We start from the raw sequence: 20,931 nt of genomic DNA on the forward strand, positions 1-20,931 counted from the left end.
TTTTGAGGTTGTTTCCCCCAAAAAATGAATGATTCATTTGACCACTGGTGAAAGTTATGTGGTTACAGCCACTCTAACGTTATTAGATATAGTTGGCATAGTGACTGTGCCCTGCTGAAAAGCTTGGTCACCTACTTGCTGTTTGCAACTTGTATTTCTTTTTCCAGGAATGCGTGTGTATGTGCGCTTGTCAGCCCATCTTCAGGGTCGAGTTGGGGGCCTGTGTGGTAACTTTGATGGAGACACAGAGAATGACTTCACAACACGGCAAGGAATTGTGGAGTCCACAGCCGAGCTGTTTGGAAACTCTTGGAAAGTCATCCCCTCCTGCCCTGACGTGGCCAACCAGGACCTCCGGGACCCCTGTGCTGTAAGTTCAGTATAGATGCACACACCCTCACATACAGAGGGGTTTTTTTTTTTTTTGTCTGTGTTTCTGCTGCAAACACTAAAACCCAAAGTCAGTCTAAGTTCTGACACTGTCTTCTTTAGCTGAACCCTCACAGAGTAACATGGGCCAGGAAAAAGTGTGCTGTGTTGACTCAAGAACTTTTCTCAATGTGCCACCCTGAGGTACCCTTCCAGCAGTATTATGACTGGTGTGTCTTTGATGCTTGCGGGTGAGTGGCAGCAGTATTCTATGCAAGATATCGCAACATGTTAAAAAATACATTTGAGATGTGTACTAATATCTACATTTACACTATACTGCCAAAAGTATTCGCTCACCCATCCAAATCATTGAATTCATGTGTTCCAATCACTTCCATGATCACAGGTGTATAAAACCAAGTACCTAGGCATGCAGACTGCTTCTACAAACAAGAATGGGTCGCTCTCAGGAGCTCAGTGAATTCCAGCATGGTATTGCGATAGGATGCTATCTGTGCATCAAGTCCAGTCATGAAATTTCCTCGCTACTAAATATTCCACAGTCAGCTGTTAGTGGTATTATAATAAAGTGGAAGTGACTGGGAACAACAGCAACTCAGCCATGAAGTGGTAGACCACATAAATCACAGAGTGTGGTCAGCAGATGTTAAGGTGCATATCGCGCAGAGATCACCAACTTTCTGCAGAGTCAGTCGCTACAGACCTCCAAACTGCATGTGGCCTTCAGATTAGCTCAAGAACAGTGCATAGAGAGCTTCATGGAATGAGTTTCTATGGCCGAGCAGCTGCATCCAAGCCTTACATCACCAAGAACAATGCAAAGTGTCAGATGCAGTGGTGTAAAGCACGCCACCACTGGTCTCTAGAGCAGTGGAGACATGTTCTCTGGAGTGATGAATCATGCTTCTCCATCTGGCAATCTGATGGACAAGTCTGGGTTTGGCAGTTGCCAGAAGAACGGTACTTGTCTGACTGAACTGTGCCAAGTGGGCCAGCATGATATTAAACCCTATCAATTGTGAATTGGATGTCACACAAGTTCAATTCAAGTTGGTGACCTCTGTGCACTATGTGCATCAGCATCTACTGACCCTGCTCTGTGATTTATGTGGCCTACCGCTTTGTGGCTGAGTTGTTGTTGTTCCCAATCGCTAGTGTTATATCACTAACTGTTGATTGTGGAATATTTAGTTGTGAGGAAATTTCATGATAGGACTTGTTACACAGGTGGCATCCTATCACAGTACAACGCTGGAATGTGAATTCCTGAGAGCGACCCATTCTTTCACAAATGTTTGTAGAAGCTGTGTGCATGCCTAGGTGCTTAGTTTTATACACCTGGGGTCATGGAAATGATTGGAATATTTGAATTCAGTGTTTTTGATATGAGTCAATAGCTATATGATGTGCAGACATGTAAATCAATATAAACATAACATATTGATTTCTGCAGATATTTCTTCCCTGAAACAAAATTCTACATAAATGGCCTATAATAGTATCTGGCTTCTTTCGCAGTTTTGTATAAAATGTAAAAATTGGCAAATAGTCACTGTTTATTAGCATAAACTGATATTTTGATTAAACTGAAGATAGAAAAATTGCTTTCATGCTGTAAATTATCATTGTGAGAAAGAAGATTTTAATTGGCCAAGAAAAACTGTAGGTTATAGAAATAACAATAGGACTGCCAACAGCGCATGCCACTAATACAACACTGAGTAAAGAAATCTGCACCATTTCTTGAGTGGAAAGGATTTAAGGATGGCTTCACTGGCAGAAATATCATTATCACCTGTGTTCATATTCATATTTAGCAAAGTCATTCTAAAACAGTGTATTTCTAGTAACACTTCAAAGGCAGTTTTGTTTGGTGTGTGTGTGTTTTAGCTGTGACTCAGGTGGGGACTGTGAGTGTCTCTGCACAGCCATTGCTACATACGCTGAAGAGTGCAACCGGCGAGGGGTCTACATCCACTGGAGGTCCCAGGAGCTCTGTCGTATGTCAGGAACTTACACCCCCCTCCCCCATACTGGAGCCATTGTTTAGGGCACAGATTTTTACTTTCTTCTCTTTTATCTCCCTGTAGCTCTGCAGTGTGACAATGGGCTGGTATATAATCCCTGTGGTCCAGCTTGCTCCCATTCTTGTCCGAGTGTTCAGCAAAGTCCACATTCCAGCTGCAGTGCCCTTTCCTGTGTGGAGGGCTGCTTTTGTCCCGCAGGCACTGTCCGACATGGTAAGACAGACTCTGCTATTATTCACTGGAACAAAGTTTGGCTCTGTCCTTAGCTATTGAAGGAATTTAAATAATAAGAGTGTGTGCTGCTTAAGCCTTTAGGTTTCTGCGGGTTCGTTTATCGAACAGGAATAACACAAAACAATGGAATAAGGAGTCCAATTATTAAATTTAATTAAACCATTTCAAGCAGTTTACAGATAACTGGACCAGACTGCATGCCATGCCCATGTGAGATGGCATGAAGTGCTGGCAGATTCTAATTCAACTTACAGTTTCACATAGTCACAGCTTATCTATCTTGGTTACATCATTATACAAAACAGAATGTGGAAAAAAGAGAATTTCAACAACTGGGTATTCAGATGACCTCAAAGTCATTGTGTAGTGTCCATCAGTGTGCTTCATTGTACAGTCAGAACACAAAATTCATGATGACATGGAAAATTATAAGCTTCTGTATTTTTAATCAGTTATGTTTATCTTCCAATCAAAAACAAATTTCTCAGGCAAGTAAATGTGCGTAAGATATACATGTGGCATATACCATGAATATCCCAACACTATCACATTTAAAGCTGAGTCCTACATTTTTCTAGTGCTCCATACTGGTATTTTAATGTAACAAAGCAGAACTTAAAGCAACACTCACCTAATACAAGATGCATGTGTGTGGGATTTTGCAGAAATAATTTCTGTCACTCACAGGTAGCTGAGAGTAACATTTCTTCCTTTAATTTTAGCTTGCAGCCTCATACTACATGCAGGGGGAAAAAAAACAGCACATTTACACACATTGCACAGCAGCAGTAACTTCCTTAACATGCCAATTGTCAGGATTGGTACAAGAAGAGGACCCAAATGCAGGACTCAGAGACAAACAAGATAGATGAAAACACAAATCTTCATTTAAGGTTGAAGTTAAAAATCCAAAATATTCTCCTTCAGGACAAAAGCACAGGTACAGAAGTTAATCAAAACATGATGACAAGCAGGACTAACAGACTGGGACATAGACAAAAATGCAGGCCAAGAACACAGCATGGAATACAAATACCCTGACAAAGGATGATAACCACCTGAGGCTTCAAATACAAGTGGTAGCAAGGGAAAGTGACACCTGGAGAAGCGCTGAAACTAATTCAGTTAACAAGACATGGGGAAGCAGAACTAAAAGCAAGGCACGAGACACAAATGACTGTCAAAATAAAACAGGAAGGTAACCTAAATGGTGAACACCTAACACAGAGACAAAGACTTAATAAGATTCAAAAAAGAAATATGAGGGAAGCAGAAAACAATAACAAAGTAACTTAAAGACTAAATTGCGTTTACAATTAAGGAAATAACTACTACAAACCTGGTAACTAAGGACTCAATATATACTGCTCAAACAAATTAATGGAACACTTTTTAATCAGAGGATAGCATCAAGTCAGTTAAACACCTTGGACATTGATCTGGTCAGTTAAGTAGCAGAGGGGGTTATTGATCAGTTTCAGCTGCTTTGGTGTTAATGAAATTAACAACAAGAAGCACTAGAGGAACAATAATGAGACAACCCCCAAAACAGGAATGACATTTTTTCGATCCTCATTTTTTCTGACTGTTTTTTCACTAGTTATTACCCCTCATCCTAAAAAGGTTGATGGGATATTGTCGTCACCCTGCTGGGTGGGCAAGTGGCCAACTTTTGACTTTGTGAACATGATAACTCAAGAACCACGTGACCTAGGATTTTCAAATTGACACCATAGATGCATCTAGTAAAACTTTTGGATGAGTTCAAATCTCAGTGACCTTGACCTCAAGGTCAAGAGTAAGAAGTCAAGCTTTCTGAAAATCTTGGGAACGTGATAACTGGAGAAAGAAGTCATCTAGGATTTTCAAATTGAGGTTGGATGACTTAGTCAATAATGCCAATCATAGAAAGTGACAATATTCTCAGTGGTTTATATTTATTATGATCTTAGCATTTCTTATTCCTGGTTCTTAGCCATTTGCTTTTCAATTGATATGGTGAATAAAGTCCCTGAGCCTCATGTGCACCCCATTAAGATCTACTGAGACAAGGTAATTATGTGTTGTAGAACTTGTGCTTCCAGGGGTTTTTTCCAAATATGACAGTATGTTTTTGCATTTGGGTAGGGTCATTGTCACTACTGGTAGCATGAGGCGATACCTGGACACTACAGAGGTCGCACAGGTAGTCCAACTCCTCCAGGATGTCACGTCAATACGTGCCATTGCCAGAAGTTTTGCAGTGTCTCCCAGCACAGTCTCGAGAGCATGGAGGAGATTCCAGGAGACAGGCAGTTACGCTAGGATAACTGGACAGGGATGTAGAATGTCCTTAACCCTTCAGTATCTGCTCCTTTGTGGGAGGAAGAACAGGATGAGCACTTCCAGAGACCTACAAAATGACCTCCAGCAGGCCATTGGTCCTCGTCATCTAGTGGGCCCTGTGCTCACAGCATGACCAGTTTGGTGGTGGGTCAGTGATGGTGTAGAGAGGCATATCCATGGAGGGATGCATAGACAGCTACTACCAAACCCACAGCAACCTACTGTCATGTAGTCTTGAGTGCAAACTTTACATTCCTTTGCAAAAAGAGTTTCAAAATCATCTGTATGCTTTTAATAAAACAGGCGACAGCTGTGTAGTTCCTACCCAGTGTCCATGTGAGTGGGATGGCTCCATGTTTCCACCTGGAACTACCATCACTCAGAACTGCCAGAACTGGTCAGTCAGTGTGAATACTGATAAATGAATATCCCAATTTATGTTTTTTTTTCTTTCATAAAGAAGCTGATCATAAAAAACTAAAACCTGTGGATCTTTTTGCCTTTGTGTATTCAGTTCCTGTGAGGAAGGTGTGTGGAAGTGTGAGGGTGTGGCTTGCCCTCCTCCCTCCCCTCCATGTCTGGAGTCAGAGTTTACCTGTGCTGGGGGACGGTGCATCCCCTCCCAGTGGGTGTGTGACAATGAAGATGACTGTGGTGATGGTTCAGATGAGATCTGCCCATCCACCTGCTCCCCAAAACAATTTCGCTGTACCAGCACACCAAGGTGAATCCAAGTGAACTTCACTTTATTAACTAGCCCAACTTCTGCGTGTGGGAGTATGAAGGTTACAAGCTCAAACATGCCTGTCAAACATTAATGTCTTTCAGTAAAGTTTTAACAGCTTTAACCTCAGACTTCATCCTGTTCTCCATGTGCCTTTGAAGTAGGTGAAATTGTACCAGAAATCTCTACGCTGAGGAGAGTAATGAAGGCAGCAGAGGTTTATTTGTGTTTTCACAACTTAGACATTTAACTGCCGTGGGTTTGCTTAAAGGAAGACAGAGTTGGTTGGTCAACCTGCTGCATTGTTTGAACAGCAGTTAAAAAATGCAACATTAAGTTAAAGATATTCATGTGTGTGTTTAATCTAGCACTACCAATGTGCTGAAATTTGCACATCCAACTCCGACTCCATCCCATTGCAGAGATATTGACTGAATTCATGCTGCCATGTAACCAGAGGTGGCAAAAGTACTGACATTCTATACTTAAGTAGAAGTACAAGTACTTGTGTTAAAAAATACTTTGGTAAAAGTTGAAGTACTGGTTCAATTTCTTTACTTAAGTAAAAGTAAAAAAGTACAGGCTCTGAAATGTACTCAAAGTAAGAAAGTAAAAGTAGCTTATTGGAGGACGTTTCTACCTGCTATTTTTCTGTAAGCTAACTGAACCTCATTATATTGTATATTCTTGTAATAATATAAAAGGTATTAGGTACTAAACTGCAGTATTTTCATACAATCGTTGAATAACACAAAGTCAGCATACTTGTTTTGCAGTCCTTACCGTTAAATCTAACCTCTCTTCTTCCTCTCCTCTTTCTCCATCTCTGACTGAACTTCTCTCTCTTTGCTCTCCCTGAAATACAGCAGCTCTTCTTTTAGCTAGCAGACACACTGTGTGGCAAACTGCACACACTTTGTGTCTTTGCAGATATTTGTTGAGCATTTAGAAACGTTGCATTTACCTGCCACACGTTACTCCCTTCATGCTCGCTCCTCTTCAGTAGCGCTAGCTAAGCTGTTTATGTGCCGCAGCGCAACTTACGGACTCGGTCCGGCCCGCTGTAACTCCTGATTATAGCGCTATAAATGAGACATTAATTAAATGGGTTTGTGTATTTAATCCCTGTGTACGTGATAAGTCCGGTGATGGAGGATACGCCAGTACGATTGTCTCTTTTATGTTATTATTCCTCCATTTAGATCGTTTGATGTTTGACGGAAATGCAGACTTTTCTCAGACGTGTTAAACCTAAAGTAACGAGTCTGTTTGAAAATGTAAGAAGTAGAAAGTACAGATACTTGTGTAAAAATGTAGGGAGTAAAAGTAAAAAGTACTCAGAAAAATAAATACTCAAGTAAAGTACAGATACCTGAAAAATGTACTTAAGTACAGTAACGAAGTATTTGTTCTTCGTTACTTCCCACCTCTGCATGTAAAAAAGCCAAATGAGAGAGTTTTGCCATTTCAGCTGCATGTATGTTAAAATGCTGAAATACGCATGACCATTAGCATGTCAAAACTGCAGTATCAACATTTCTTTTGTTTGAATTTGCGCCAAAGCACTTAGTGTGAGACACATTCTCAAATGCTTCACAAAGTCACACTGAACAAAGCCACTTGTGTCAGCAGTAGCATGTTTGCATGTTATCACACTACATTAACATTGCTTACCTGTTTGTCACATTTGTGTTATTTTGAAAGAATCAGTCATATTTGCTGAAAAATCACTGAAGAAAAATTAAGTAAATTAACCCCAACCCTGCAGTGGACCATGTTTGAACCTGGCTCTACGTTGTGATGGCCACCCAGACTGTGCTGACCAATCAGATGAGGAGTTCTGTGGACCTGCCACCACTGTGCCCCTGTGCCCATCTGGGGAATTTCAGTGTGCAAATGGAAAGTGTCTGCCAGTCAGCCGTGTTTGTGATGGAAGGCTGGACTGTGGCTTTGCTGATGGGTCGGATGAGCAAGGTAAGCTATCAAAAAAGGGTACGGTATAATATAATTTATCATTAAATGAGTTTTATCAGAAACTTGCCTGAGTCAAAGTCAAATACTCTGTGAAGCACTGTGCCCTATTAGGAATTTATTTTCTTTTTTATATGCAATTGTATATAAAGTTATTCTTATCACTAAATTGCACATCTGTGACTTGTGGTGAACTGTACTTTTGTCGGCCCAGACTGTGATATAGTGTGTGATGAAGGGGAGTTCCTGTGTGCGGGGGGACGATGCATTCTGTACCTTCATCACTGCGATGGCCATGATGACTGTGGGGACCTCAGTGATGAGAGAGGGTGTGTGTTTTCAGTGCTGCTGAGCTATGTGCACTGCTCTAATCTTTTGCGGTTTGTTAAGTCTGTTTGGGATTCCAAATGGATCTAGCTTTTTTTTTGCCATTAATGCATGCAAGATTGTTGACCATTAGTTACCAAATAATGACAATAATGTACGTGAGACTGTTGACCATTAGTCGCCAAATAATGAAAAAATTATTAGTAAAAGATTGTTTTTTTTGTTGTTTTTTTACCTTTCCTAGAACCATTTATCTGCAATGGATTACATTTTCCAATGCCATGACTGTATTTGTAGGTGTGTGTGTCCACCAGGAGAGTTTCAGTGTCCAGGAGGCCAATGTATCCCCGCAGACAGAGTATGTGATGGAAACAGAGACTGCCCCTCTGGAATTGATGAGGCTGTCTGTCCAAGTAAAGGTACAAATACCAACAAAATAATATAATAACACAAAATGTGTCAACTATCAGTTAAATGCATTTTCTCATAGAAACCCCATTATGCAATTTAGAATCTGCAAACATCCACTATATTCATCCTAGTGAATATTCACTGGCCAGAGATATAATGGCATGTTATTCTTTTTTTGTGGCAGTAACCTGTGCACCAGATCAGTTTGCCTGTGGTGATGGTACATGTGTTCCCAGCACTAAGCTGTGCGATGGAGCCACTGACTGTCCAGGAAGAGAGGATGAGAACAGAAATAACTGCTACACCAGAACCACAACACCAGTACTCCTGCCTGTCACACCAACTTCTGGTAATGTCATTTAAAGGTTATGGATATATATTTTTCTAGTTCATAACCAACTAATCACAGCTTATTTCACTATTCTTAAACATTTATGCCATTGTTCAATGTTTTTATTGTTGTTATTTTACCTAATTTTCTGTATTTGATAAGATGATCTACACCCAAGGTTTTATCATTTCATTTTGCTTGTATGCCACTGTGGATAGCATGATTACCTCACAGCAAGAAGGTTCCTAGTTTGAACCCTGGCTGGGGACTTTCTGTGTGTAGTTTGGGTGTTTTCCCAGTTCCTGTGTGGCATTCCTCCCACAGTCCAAAGATATGTATGTTAGGTTAATTGGTGATTCCGGCCATATGTGTGAGGTAGATAACATGCTTAAAGTATATATAATGAAGCACAGTATGAATGTAGGGATAAATGTGGCCTAAATGTGGCCTATATGGTTAAATGTGGTCTAAAGTGCTTTTCACAGAAAGCCTATATGGTTAAATACAGTTATTTTGATGCTCCTATTTAAATGAATGTGGTGAGCAATATAACTAAATTCAGTGGGTTTCAAAAGATTTTTTTCCCCCCACAAATTATATTTCTACTATACATGCACAAAGCTTTCCAATCATACTGTCTCAATACAGAGTGCTGTACAGACAGGATCAATGTCTTTGGGAGAAATTATTCATGGTATGAATAGAGTAAACAAAGGAAAAAAAAAAAACAATGACTATAGTTTCTGTGAAAACCACATTATCTGAAGGTGATGGATATACCTACATAACACCTGAAAGTGTTGTGAAACTCTATCGTGTGCATGCATTATCAAAACAACATGACTGGCTTCTCATTATGTTTATCCAGTTTGGCTGTTGAGCTTTGGTGACAGGGATAAGAGAAAGCCATGTTTGGCGTTTTGGAATTTTTTCCATAGATTTCTAGTTTGCTGAATGTGATGTCTCCTCCTTATAATGTCTCTGATACCTTTTGGTTCTCCAGCTTGTAGGGCTTACGAATTCAGTTGTGCCACTGTTGGGCAGTGTGTGCCTCAGGCCTGGCGTTGCGATGGAGAAACAGATTGTAGGGATGGCAGTGATGAGCAGCAGTGTGGTGCTCCATGTGACTCTGGCCAGGTGCCTTGTGTCAGTGGGGACCAGTGTGTGAACTACCAGCAGCTCTGTGATGGGACCCCACATTGCAGGGATGCCTCAGATGAGAGTATCGACAACTGTGGTAGGTTAATGCATATACTGTACAGCTATATACAAGTCTATATCATCAGCCCAAAAGAACAGTTTGAGACCAGTCATTTGTCTTCTAGGCTCTACTCGGATACCTCCCTGTCTAGGCAACTTCCCATGTGACAACCACACCTGTGTGAACATGTCACAGGTCTGCAATGGCATTCCAGACTGCCCACGGGGTGATGATGAGTTGGTGTGTGGTGAGTTTTCATTAGATAGAGAGGCAGGTGAGCTTGGAGTAAATAAAAGGGTACCCATGTTGAATAAACTATGCTGCTGTCATGGCCTATCAATGGGTAAAGAGATATCACTGGTAAAGAGATAAATAGTAAGGAGAAGAAATGAAAGAAGGATGTTTGATGGTATTAAGTCCTCTGTTCTCTTGTATGTTAATTAATATATTTGAAATCTTGTTCTGTGAAGATAAGACTGTCTCACCAACACCTGGCAGTAGGAACACAACTGTCACCTGCCCTGAATTCACGTGTATGGATGGAACTTGTGTCCCCTTTAACATGGTAAGTCTAATACATGTTGTTGACAACACATAATGTGTTTAGTTCATGGTGTGTGACTGAATAGGTGAGATAGAATTCCTTATTTTGCACCATAAAGATAGAAGAAATTGTGTTTCAGTTGTATTACCATAAGGTTCAAATTTTCTATTACAGGACTGCATTATTCAGTCTTGGAATGTGGATTTATTTATACCTACTAGACCATTACTGACTAAAATGGGAAGAGTGGGGATTCAACAGACCTGGGTCACTGAACAAGCGGCAGTAGCTAGAGAGTGAGAAACTGGGAATCCCAAATTTCAGTAACATCAGTTCTAGGATGCAGCCATATTGATTAGCCTGTGATGCCAATTTATGATTGGCTGAGCATTGTCTAGCATTTAGTACACATATACATAGTACAGACTATAACATTGAGCAATATTAAAGCCATACCTACATTGCATTTTAATCAAATAAACATGTTCTTCAGATTAAATGTTATCTGTGTTATTCATGAATTAATGTTCAGTGCCAATCAATTAATGAGCTGGTTTTAAAATATTATAATGGGATAATATTGTCACTTCTTCTAACCTATATTCAAGTGCAAGCAGTAGACAACACATTATCAAATATTCCTTAAATAAACCAACTTTAAATTCTTACCTTCATCCAGAGAATACTGAATATTTAAACAAACATTTTACCATACCAGTGGTGTTTTTTGTGGGAGCTGTGAGCTGCACGTCTTTGTCATTGGTTTGAGTGAAACAGTGAGCTGCACAGGTGAATGGAATTACCTACAGTGAGCTACTGAGAGTGAGGCAGGGAATAGAGCAGCAGGAGCACTTGCTTCGGTGTGAGGCACACTGCTGCTGGGTGGGCAGTGAAACCATTTTGAATCTTACCCTGAATCTTACCCTGGTTTGTCTAGACACCTACTGCTCAGCAGTATTGCTCAAATGTAAATAATATGGTTGCATTATGTTTTGCACATGGTTTCCTTATGATTATACATAATACATCGTACTGCTGACATCGATGTATTGTGTATAATCATAATACATCAATATTAGCAGTACTATGGGTGCATTATATAGTTTCTGTGCACACAAGTATAATATGATGTGCATACCTTGTAAGTATGCATTATGTTTGTTATAGATTATATGCAGAAAGACATTGTACAAGAGTGCAGAATGCACTTTCTCTAATTTTTTGCACCTGTTCTAGGATGTGGTTACTAAAAAGTATTTGCAGAAAAGTTAAAAATAATCAGAATATCTATCTCTTACAGTATACTTAAAATTGTTTTGATTGAATGAGTAATGTTAATATTGAGAAATATATTTTTGCTGGAATTCAATTCAATTCTATTTTATTTTGGTGAGTGAGGTGAGTTTTGAGTCATGATTTGAAGACAGGGAGTGAGTCACTATTACGGATGTCAGGCAGGAGAGAGTTCCAGAGTTGGGGAGTGGAGCAGGAAAAAGCTCAGTTTCCCATGGTGCTGAGGTGGGCAGGGGGTACAGTAATGCAGATGAAAAAAGGAGCCAGGTTATGAATGGCCTTAAATGTATACAAAAGAATTTTGAATTGAATTCAGAACTGGAAGCCAGTGGAGATGCTGTAGGACTGGGGTGATATAGTCAATTAATGGGGTTTTGGAAATAATATGAGCAGCTGAATTCAGGGGGAGGCCAAATCAAAGTGAAATACAATAATCAATACAGGAGGTAACAAAACTATGGACAAGAATGTAGGTAGTATGTGGGGAGAGGGAGGGGCGGAGACGATTAATGTTTCAGAGATGACAGTATGCAGTCCGGGTAATATTATTGATATGGGGGTGGAAAAATAAAGTGCTGTCAAGGATGATACCCAGATTTTTAACCTGAGGGGAGGGGGAACTGAGGAGCTGTCAGTTGTGAGGGAGAAATTGCCGACTTTGGACAGAATGGATTTTGTTCCGACATGGAGGAACTTAGTTTTATTACTGTTTAATTTAAGAAAGTTTGATGTGAACCAAGATTTGATTTCAGACAAGCAGGTGGTGAGGGAGGAGGGTGGGAGTGATGAGTTTGGTTTGGTGGATCAATAAAGCTGGGTGTCATCCATGAAGCAGTGAAAATAAATATTAAGTTAAGGGTCAAGGGGTTAAGAATAACATAGGGCATGAGAGAAAGAAGGCTGAATCTTAGGATATAACAAAATAATCTTCAACAAGGCCCACATGCAAAAGTATGCATCTATTTTTATCTGCTAGTTATACTAACACCACATCAGATATGTTGAAAGGAAGGAAGAAAGAAATCATTTTAATTTCTTAATGAAAAGTTTTGAATGGAGCTAAAGAAAAAAAAAAATGTTTTGCATCATGATTGTATTTAATGCTTCCTGTTCAATAAGCCTACTCTGTTTCTTAGGTGTGTAATGGTGTTCCAGACTGCCCAGACTCCTCAATAGGACTGACTGGAGGCCCCACAGATGAGCAGAGCTGCAGAACCTGGAGCTCCTGGGGCCCTTGGAGTCCTTGCAGCACCACCTGTGGGACTGGCTTTATGAGCCGGGAGAGATCTTGCCCTCCAGGGGACCCGCTGCGCCACTGTAGGGGCCAGGACATCCAGAAGCAGCAGTGTTTCAATGACACCTGTCCTGGTAAGGAGATGGACAAAAAGTGTAACACACATTTTGGAGGATACATTCAGTAAACCTGAGATTTTTACAATTTTGGCTTGAGAGGTATTATTTTCAAATCATTAAAAAAAAAAAAACTGACAAAAAAAACAAATTCAAACAAAAAAGATGGAGATACAGCAGCACAGACAAAAATATATTTGTTATCAAAATCTAATTCTTGTTCTCCACAGTTGATGGACAGTGGCTGCCGTGGGAGAGCTGGTCAAACTGTTCCAGTAGTTGTGGTGGAGTTCAGGTCAGAAACAGAGGATGCATACCTCCTCGCTACGGAGGCCAAGACTGTTTCCAGCTCCCGGGACCATATAACTTTTCCATGGAAATCAGTAAGCTGTTTGTAAAGATGAATGTTACTGAACAAAAATCAAATGTTTTTGAAAGAGGGTTACAATTATTATTTTGTTTGTGATATGTCAAAACAGGGTCACTGTTTCTGAAAAGTTTAACTGATTTGAATTTTTATTGCTGGAGCACAAAAAATATTTAATCCAGGAAGAAATTTTATACAGAAGTAAAATAAACTTTAACAAACTGCATGCACTGATACAATTAGAGGCATGACATTAAAATGACCTAGGATGTTCAAATTTACACCATTTTTAGAGTTAAGACTCATTGTCAGTTCCATTTTCCATCTTCTTCTATTTATCTGGGGCTGGGTCACAGGAGCAGCAGCCTAAGCAGAGAAACCCAGATCTCCCTCTCCCCAGACACTTCCTCCAGCTTATCTGGTGGGAAAACAAGGTGGTCTGTTCCACCTAGATCAGCTCTGTGCCATTCAGTGTCTCTCGGCTGGGTTTGCCCCGGGGCCTAGGGCATACACAGAACACTTCACCCAAGAGGCACCCAGGAGGCATCCAAATCAGAGGCCAGAACCACCTCAACTGGCTCCCTTCAACTCCTCACCCTATCTCTAAGGGAGAGGCTAGCCACCCTTTGGGGGAAGCTCATTTCCACCACGTGTATTTGTGATCTTGTTCTTTTGGTCACTAGCCAGAGCTTGTGACCATTGGGTGGGAATGCCAATCAACTGGTACATTAACAGCTTGGCTTTTATCCTAGGCTCTCTCTTCTTAAAGTTAGGGGCCACACAACCCCTATCTGCCAATCCAGAGACACGGCCCCAGATCTCAACGTGATGTTGCAGAGATGTCAATCAAGACAGTCCTACAACATCCATAGCCTTCCAGAACTCAGGACAAATCTCATCCAACCTCGAGGCCCTTTCACCAAGGAGTTGTTAAATTACCTCAGTGACCTCACCCCCATAGATGGGTGAGTCATCCCCCTTGTCCCCAGAATCTGTTTCCTCTACAGCAGGTGTCTCGGTGGGATTAAGTATTCCTTCCACCACCTGACTATATACTTGAAGTTGAAGCCAGCAGCGACCCACAAGCAGTATATACCACAATGGTTGAGCACAACTTTTCTCTCCTGAGTTGCCTGATGGTTTGCCAGATTCTCTTCAAGGCAGTCAGAGAGTCTTTTGCTATGGCCTCACTGAACTCCTCCCTTCAGTTTCTATGCCATATGTTAGAACTTATAACCACTGAAATACCAAAAACTGTTAATAAAGGAGGGAATGCTAAGGATAAGGTGAAAAATTGGACTTCCTTCTCTGTCTTTCGTGTCCCACTCTAGAACCATGTCCTAACGATGGATGTGACAACACCAGCTGTCCCACAGGCCTGGTTAGACACAGTTGTACTGCCTGCCCATTCTCCTGTGCCCACATCAGCAGTGGGTCAGCCTGCGATCCTGGAGCACCTTGTTTCTCAGGTCAGCCAGGCCAGTGCATCACAGGACAAGTCTTGAATATCCTGTGGTATGAATAAAATAGCAGATGCTTCTTGACAATTTGAGATTTCTGTCAGACGCTTTTCTGTCTGTAACATATCAATACTTTTAGGATGCTGGTGTCCAGAGGGCCAAGTGATGAGCCATACACAACACTGTGTGTCACCAGAGGAGTGTACGTGTGAAGTGGCAGGTGTGCGCTACTGGCTGGGCCAGCAGATAAAATTGGACTGTGAGATTTGTGTTTGTGAGAGAGGAAGGCCACAGAGATGTCAGCCTAACCCTGACTGCTCAGGTGAGTCAGTCAAATATACAAACTGGATTCAAATCCACAGCTGATTGTTATACACACACACACTTGCTCTTCGTCTGCCTTAAAGTCTGAAGAATCAGTTTTGTCAAAATGTAGTGCACTGTGGCTGGTCATCATGGTCTGAGTGGGGAGAGTGTCTGGGGCCATGTGGTGTCCAAAGCGTTCAGTGGTCCTTCCGCAGCCCTAATAATCCCAGCAAACATGGAGATGGTAGAACATGCAGAGGAATTTACAGAAAAGCTCGCCGGTAAGTAGCCTTCATCTTTCACTCAAAATTATTTACTTTTTCAGAACTTTCAATACTTGTACACTTTCCAATCATGGTTACTCACCATAGGATTCCAGTCTTCTAACATGTGCCTCTGTGATTTCAGAATTTATCATTTTCAACGTAAGCCCAGCTCCTTTCCATTCTGTTCTTGAGGTGTTGTCAAGCATTATAGATATTTTGACCACCAGTCACTACTTTGTACCCAAAAAGTCTTCATGTGCTTAACATCAAATCAAATGTGCTGTGCATGTGGTTCAGGAGATCATCTACTAATCAGTTGGAGTTGAAAAAAACCTTATCTTGATCCTTTGGGCCTTTGAGTCCAAACTATTCAGAGCCAAAGTTGTTTAAGCTGAATTCTGAACTCTGCTCTAACAATCATTTCTTCTGTGTCTAATGCTGGGCTCAGATTACATGATGTTAGATTCAACTCATTGTCATTGTGCACACAAAAAAATGAGCGTTCCAGATCACTCATCCAGAGACAAGCATCTGCGGTCATGCAGCCAGAGACCGGTGCTACCGTTAAATAGGCAACGTGGTTTAAGTGTCTTGCCCAAGGACACACAAAGCAGCGTAGGGACAGGGGCTCAAACTGGCAACCCTCTGGCTACAAGGCAAGCACCTACCCACTGCGCCACTGCCACTGCTCTGATAGTCTGATTATAAGCAGGTTTGGATGATGGATGCTGTGTGGGGTCAGGAATGAAAATGTGTGTCATGCATGACAGCTGATTGTTTATTTTGCATAGTGTGGTTCTTTCACTTCTGGGGTTTGGCAGACTGGAGCAATCCACCAGCTGTTTGAGTTTACTCGTAAAAGACAGCAAGCATGATTAATCAGGGAGTATTGTCTATCATGTCACTCAGCTACTCTAAGACAACATTTTAAGACTCTATAGATTTAAACTTTATTAATCCCTTGGGAGAGTTCCATCAGGGAAATTAAGAGTCCCAGAACATCCATCCAAAAAGAAGACAAACAACAGAACAAACAGGGACGACTGGTGTCTGCGGTCATGCAGCCGTTGTACAGTGCTACCGTTGATAAGAGGGGAACAAAGCAAAACAATAGGATAGTTAGGTTGAAAAAAATTCATCTCGCACTGACCTAACCTAACCTAGCACATTAGCACAACTAATGTTCACTTTAAATGTAGCAACTAAAATATTGTGTCCCCCAGTCCAAGCATCTTATGTCTGCCTATATATTGTGAAGCAGGTTGTGTCCTGAGCATTTTTCCCATACTGTAGCACAGTAAATTCCACCAACTCAGGCTTTATGGTTAGAAAAAAATAAAGACCTGCACTCACCAACACCTCTGCTAGGTTTCTTTGAAAAATAATGGCTATTCGTCTTTGTACCTTAGCAGATAAATTTTATTACAACACCCATCGTCAATGTGTTTGTGTGTGCAGGTGTCAGACAGACCCCTGTCAGGAGTGTGAGTATCACGGTCAGTCCCATACAGTCGGAGACAGATGGTGGTCAGAGAAATGTCAATTATGCCACTGTCTTCCCAACCTCAAAGTGAAGTGTTCCCCCTATTGTCCATATACTGCCACTGGATGCCCTCAGGTAAGAGGATGTGTGTTTTTTGTTAACTTTGGTTGTCAAACACTACTAAAAATATTTCAATCTTGTTTTTGAGGAAATTGGATCTCACCAGTTTAGACAATCTTTATTTAGCCTGATAAAAAAGAGTTTTTTGCTCTATAAAAAAAAAGCCCTACATAAAACTAGGACATCTTACTATTCATCACTGATTGAAGAAAATATGTATAACCTTAGGTTTCTTTTCAGCACTGTAGCCAAGCTGACAAATAGTTAAAGCTCTGTTAAGCTGAGTTTTCCTTTAACCTTAACTAGTAAGGACTTCCTGAATTTCTTCACAAATAAAATTTTAACCATTAAAAAAAATATTCTTAACAATCTCACAGACATTTCATTATGTACAGCAACTTGCAACACTACTATCATTTATTTAGAGTGTTTCTTGATCTTTCTGGGTTAACTTTAATAGTTACTTCCTCCAAACCATCAATGTGTCTATTAGATCCCATTCCTACTAGACTGGCCAAAGAAGTCCTACCATTAATCAATGCTTCAATCTTAAATATGATCAATCTATCTCTCTTAATGAACTATGTACCACAGGCCTTTGGGGTGGCAGTAATGAAACCGTTACTTAAAAGTTATCACAATTATCGGCCAATCACCAACCTTCCTTTTATCTCAATTTTCTTGAAAGAGTTGTTGTAAAGCAGCTAACTGATCATCTGCAAAGAAATGGTTTATTTGGAGAGTTCCAGACAGGTTTCAGCATTAGTGAAGGTTACAATTGATCTTCTTATGGCCTTTGACAGTGGAGTCATCTCTGCGCTTGCCCTGCTAGAGGTACAACAGTGAGTAACTACAGCTATATAAATAAAACTGAATATTCACTTAAGCCTAAAAGGGCTGATGAGGTATTGTTGTCACTCTACCGGGTGGGCAGGCAGGTGGCCAACTTTCAACTTATAACTTATAAATCAAGAACGATCTGACGTAGGATGTTCAAATTTACACCAGAGATGCATCTACTAGAAATCTTGGACAAATTCAAATTTCAGTGACCTTGACCTCAGGATAAAGGTCAAAGGTCAGATTTTCTGAAAATCTTGTGAACACGTTAACATACACAATATACAGTGTAGCAAGCTGTAAATTATCCATTATCACTGGTCCCCCTGGTGGACACACAAGACACCACCAGCTACCGCCAGTTTTTCTAAATGCTGCGTACTACTTGTGGTTGCATTGTGCAAGTCACAGGTGGGGAATCTTATTACAGTCAAGGATCAGCCAAGGAGCTGCCATGGTCCAACCTCATAGTACCATATCTTCCCAATAGAGCAGTTTGCTGTTAGACTGCAGGCTTAGGTGTGGTTCCTGGAGTTTCTAAAAGTAGAATGTGAGGCAGAGCCATCAGCTATCAGGTCCTGCTTCTCCCACTTTGGAATAGAGAGACAGACACCCTCTTTATTTTTAAGATTAGGCTTAAAACTTTTCTTTTTGATAAAGTTTGTAGTTAGGGCTGGATCAGATGACCATGAACCTTATCACCCTGCAATAGGCCTAGGGTGCTGGGGGCCTCCCATGATGCATTGAGTGTTTCTTCTTCATTCACCTCTCTGTCTTTCTTCCACAGTATGTCTGTCTCCTTCCCCTCAAACCCTGAGCCTGGTTCTGTTAGAGGTTTCTTCTTTTTAAAAGGGAGTTTTTTCTCGCACTGTTGCTAAGTGCTTACTCATGGGGGGGGGGGGGGGGGGGGGGGGGGGTCATCTGATCTACTATTGTAGGATCTTTGCCTCATAACATAAAGCACCTTGTGGCGACTGTTTTTGTTAATCATCACAATATAAATAAAATTGAATTGAATTTTTCAGTGACACTTAAGCCTTTTCATGTTCTTTAAATTTTCAGATGTATAGCTATCACTACCTTCATGTAACTAGTCTGATTTACAGATTTTTACTGATCTACTGAGATTTGTAGACATCTGAAAGTTTGTTTCCATGTATTGAAACCTACGCTTGCTGTGAGGAGTTTATTTACATATGCAATTTTAATAAACAAATAACTGTTTAGGAGTGAAACTAAATTATCTGACATAACCAATGTGATTCTTAAGTATGTGCCCATACTTTTTGTGGAAATATATAGTAATAGAGTACTTTGGCACATTGGCACATTCATTTGTGTATGTGACTGCGTGTGTAAATGCATCTTTCCATCTTTTTCTGTGGAAACATTCAGAATCCACATCCCTGCTTCCTCTGCTTTTTTTGCTTTTCCTCCACATATCAGTGTACTGTGGCAGCTCGAACACACATGTGACTGGGTTGAATGATTTTTGTTTGTGCAGGGTCAAAGTCTGATGCCTGGAGAGGGAGACAGGTGTTGTTACTGCAAAGGTAAAATCTTGTTCAGAAAATCTTGTTCTTGATCAGAACAGTTGTTCTGATCTTTAATCTTAAGTTTTTTCTTGTTTAATGGTGATTGAAGTTAAACACAAGTACTTGCCCTCCATGGTTGCTAACATAAAAACTAATGTCAGATGATATAAATGTTACAAGCTGTTATGGGCTGTGTCACGTACTCATCTCACTTGTGCTGTTTGGAGAGAGAACATTGTTTTTTTTTTAATTTATTTCAGAATAATAATTGAAGATTCTTTCAGATCTTCTTTCTACTACTGACATGATACATCACACAGAAATTTTGTAAAAAAAAACAAAATAAAAGATCACTGTGAACCTGAAATTCAATTTCTATTAAATTGAATTTCAAACTGAAAGAGTGGTGTCTGAAATTCAACCAATTTGTCAATTTACAGTGTTGCATTCTGGGTAAGTACTACAACAATAGTATTATTTGGACTGGCAAAATGGCCAATCCATAAGTATTACACTGAGTTGAAAATAGGACTCAGTATTTATGCAGAAAATTGTATGATTACATGTACAAAGGAGTGCATAAAGAGATTTAGACAAGAAAGAATGAGATGAAGAGAGAATAAATTCCATAAGTATAAGTACACATTTGGCCAACAATAAAATTGCTGCATTTAGAAAAAAGTACCTTGTTAATGGTTGCAAATCTTGCGATAATGATGAATATCCTCTGACAAATCTTTCTACTCTACAACTCTTGCAGGTGAAAACGACACCATACTTACAACAATTAGTCCTTTCACTGTGACCTCCAAGCCAGCAGAGGTCACTACACCCCTGATTCCCACATATCCTCTTCCTCCTGGCGGTAGGTGTCTTCTTAAACCTGCAGCTGGATATTTAAAGGTAGATCTTCAGATGATGGCGAGTCAATTAACTTCCTATTAATCCACAGCCAGGGTCGCAGGAGAGAGCACTCACATGACAGAGTTTACAGCATGATCCAATAGTTTGTTTATAAAGGATGGGTGCTAGTATCATGATGTCACCCACTGGGTGTTAATGTTACAAAAATCACCCACGGTGCAGTTGTTATAGTTTTCCCCTACATATATGTAGGGGAAAACTATTTATAGACTAACTGAAACAGATGTTGGGAGTTGTAGTTCAAGCACACCACCACACAACAGGTGGTTACTTCCAGTAATTTACTGCTGCAATTGTTCATTTTTGCCTGGCAAGATTTACATTTTGGGGCCCCAGTCCCATAGGGCTGGACGTTCTCATGAGTACCTCCAAAAAACCATAGACCAGAAGTCCAGCAAGTGGGAGTTCTTTGGTAGAATATTTAAAATTTTAGTTTTGGTGACTATAATCTGTAGTGTATCTGTTTTAACTCATGGAATGATTTTTATTTTTTTTTAAT

The 20,931-nt window shown here is 40.4% G+C and overlaps 1 protein-coding gene across 1 annotated transcript in view; it reads left to right on the forward strand.

Annotated features, from left to right (window-relative positions):
* Positions 1 to 20,931, forward strand: part of sspo (SCO-spondin) — a 124,867-nt gene that overhangs the window by 25,326 nt on the left and 78,610 nt on the right. Inside the window, exons 22-42 of the mRNA XM_030757048.1 lie at positions 168 to 370; positions 493 to 620; positions 2,284 to 2,393; positions 2,484 to 2,633; positions 5,283 to 5,376; positions 5,494 to 5,703; positions 7,472 to 7,677; positions 7,889 to 8,003; positions 8,299 to 8,420; positions 8,597 to 8,761; positions 9,747 to 9,980; positions 10,069 to 10,191; positions 10,415 to 10,509; positions 12,918 to 13,149; positions 13,362 to 13,514; positions 14,830 to 14,967; positions 15,098 to 15,280; positions 15,395 to 15,545; positions 16,989 to 17,148; positions 19,478 to 19,526; positions 20,269 to 20,373. Coding sequence (XP_030612908.1) covers positions 168 to 370; positions 493 to 620; positions 2,284 to 2,393; positions 2,484 to 2,633; positions 5,283 to 5,376; positions 5,494 to 5,703; positions 7,472 to 7,677; positions 7,889 to 8,003; positions 8,299 to 8,420; positions 8,597 to 8,761; positions 9,747 to 9,980; positions 10,069 to 10,191; positions 10,415 to 10,509; positions 12,918 to 13,149; positions 13,362 to 13,514; positions 14,830 to 14,967; positions 15,098 to 15,280; positions 15,395 to 15,545; positions 16,989 to 17,148; positions 19,478 to 19,526; positions 20,269 to 20,373 — 3,126 coding nt within the window. The remainder of the gene's footprint in view (positions 1 to 167; positions 371 to 492; positions 621 to 2,283; positions 2,394 to 2,483; positions 2,634 to 5,282; positions 5,377 to 5,493; positions 5,704 to 7,471; positions 7,678 to 7,888; positions 8,004 to 8,298; positions 8,421 to 8,596; positions 8,762 to 9,746; positions 9,981 to 10,068; positions 10,192 to 10,414; positions 10,510 to 12,917; positions 13,150 to 13,361; positions 13,515 to 14,829; positions 14,968 to 15,097; positions 15,281 to 15,394; positions 15,546 to 16,988; positions 17,149 to 19,477; positions 19,527 to 20,268; positions 20,374 to 20,931) is intronic.

The sequence above is a fragment of the Archocentrus centrarchus genome, chromosome 20 (assembly GCF_007364275.1).
Source record: "Archocentrus centrarchus isolate MPI-CPG fArcCen1 chromosome 20, fArcCen1, whole genome shotgun sequence".
Taxonomy (NCBI): domain Eukaryota; kingdom Metazoa; phylum Chordata; class Actinopteri; order Cichliformes; family Cichlidae; genus Archocentrus; species Archocentrus centrarchus.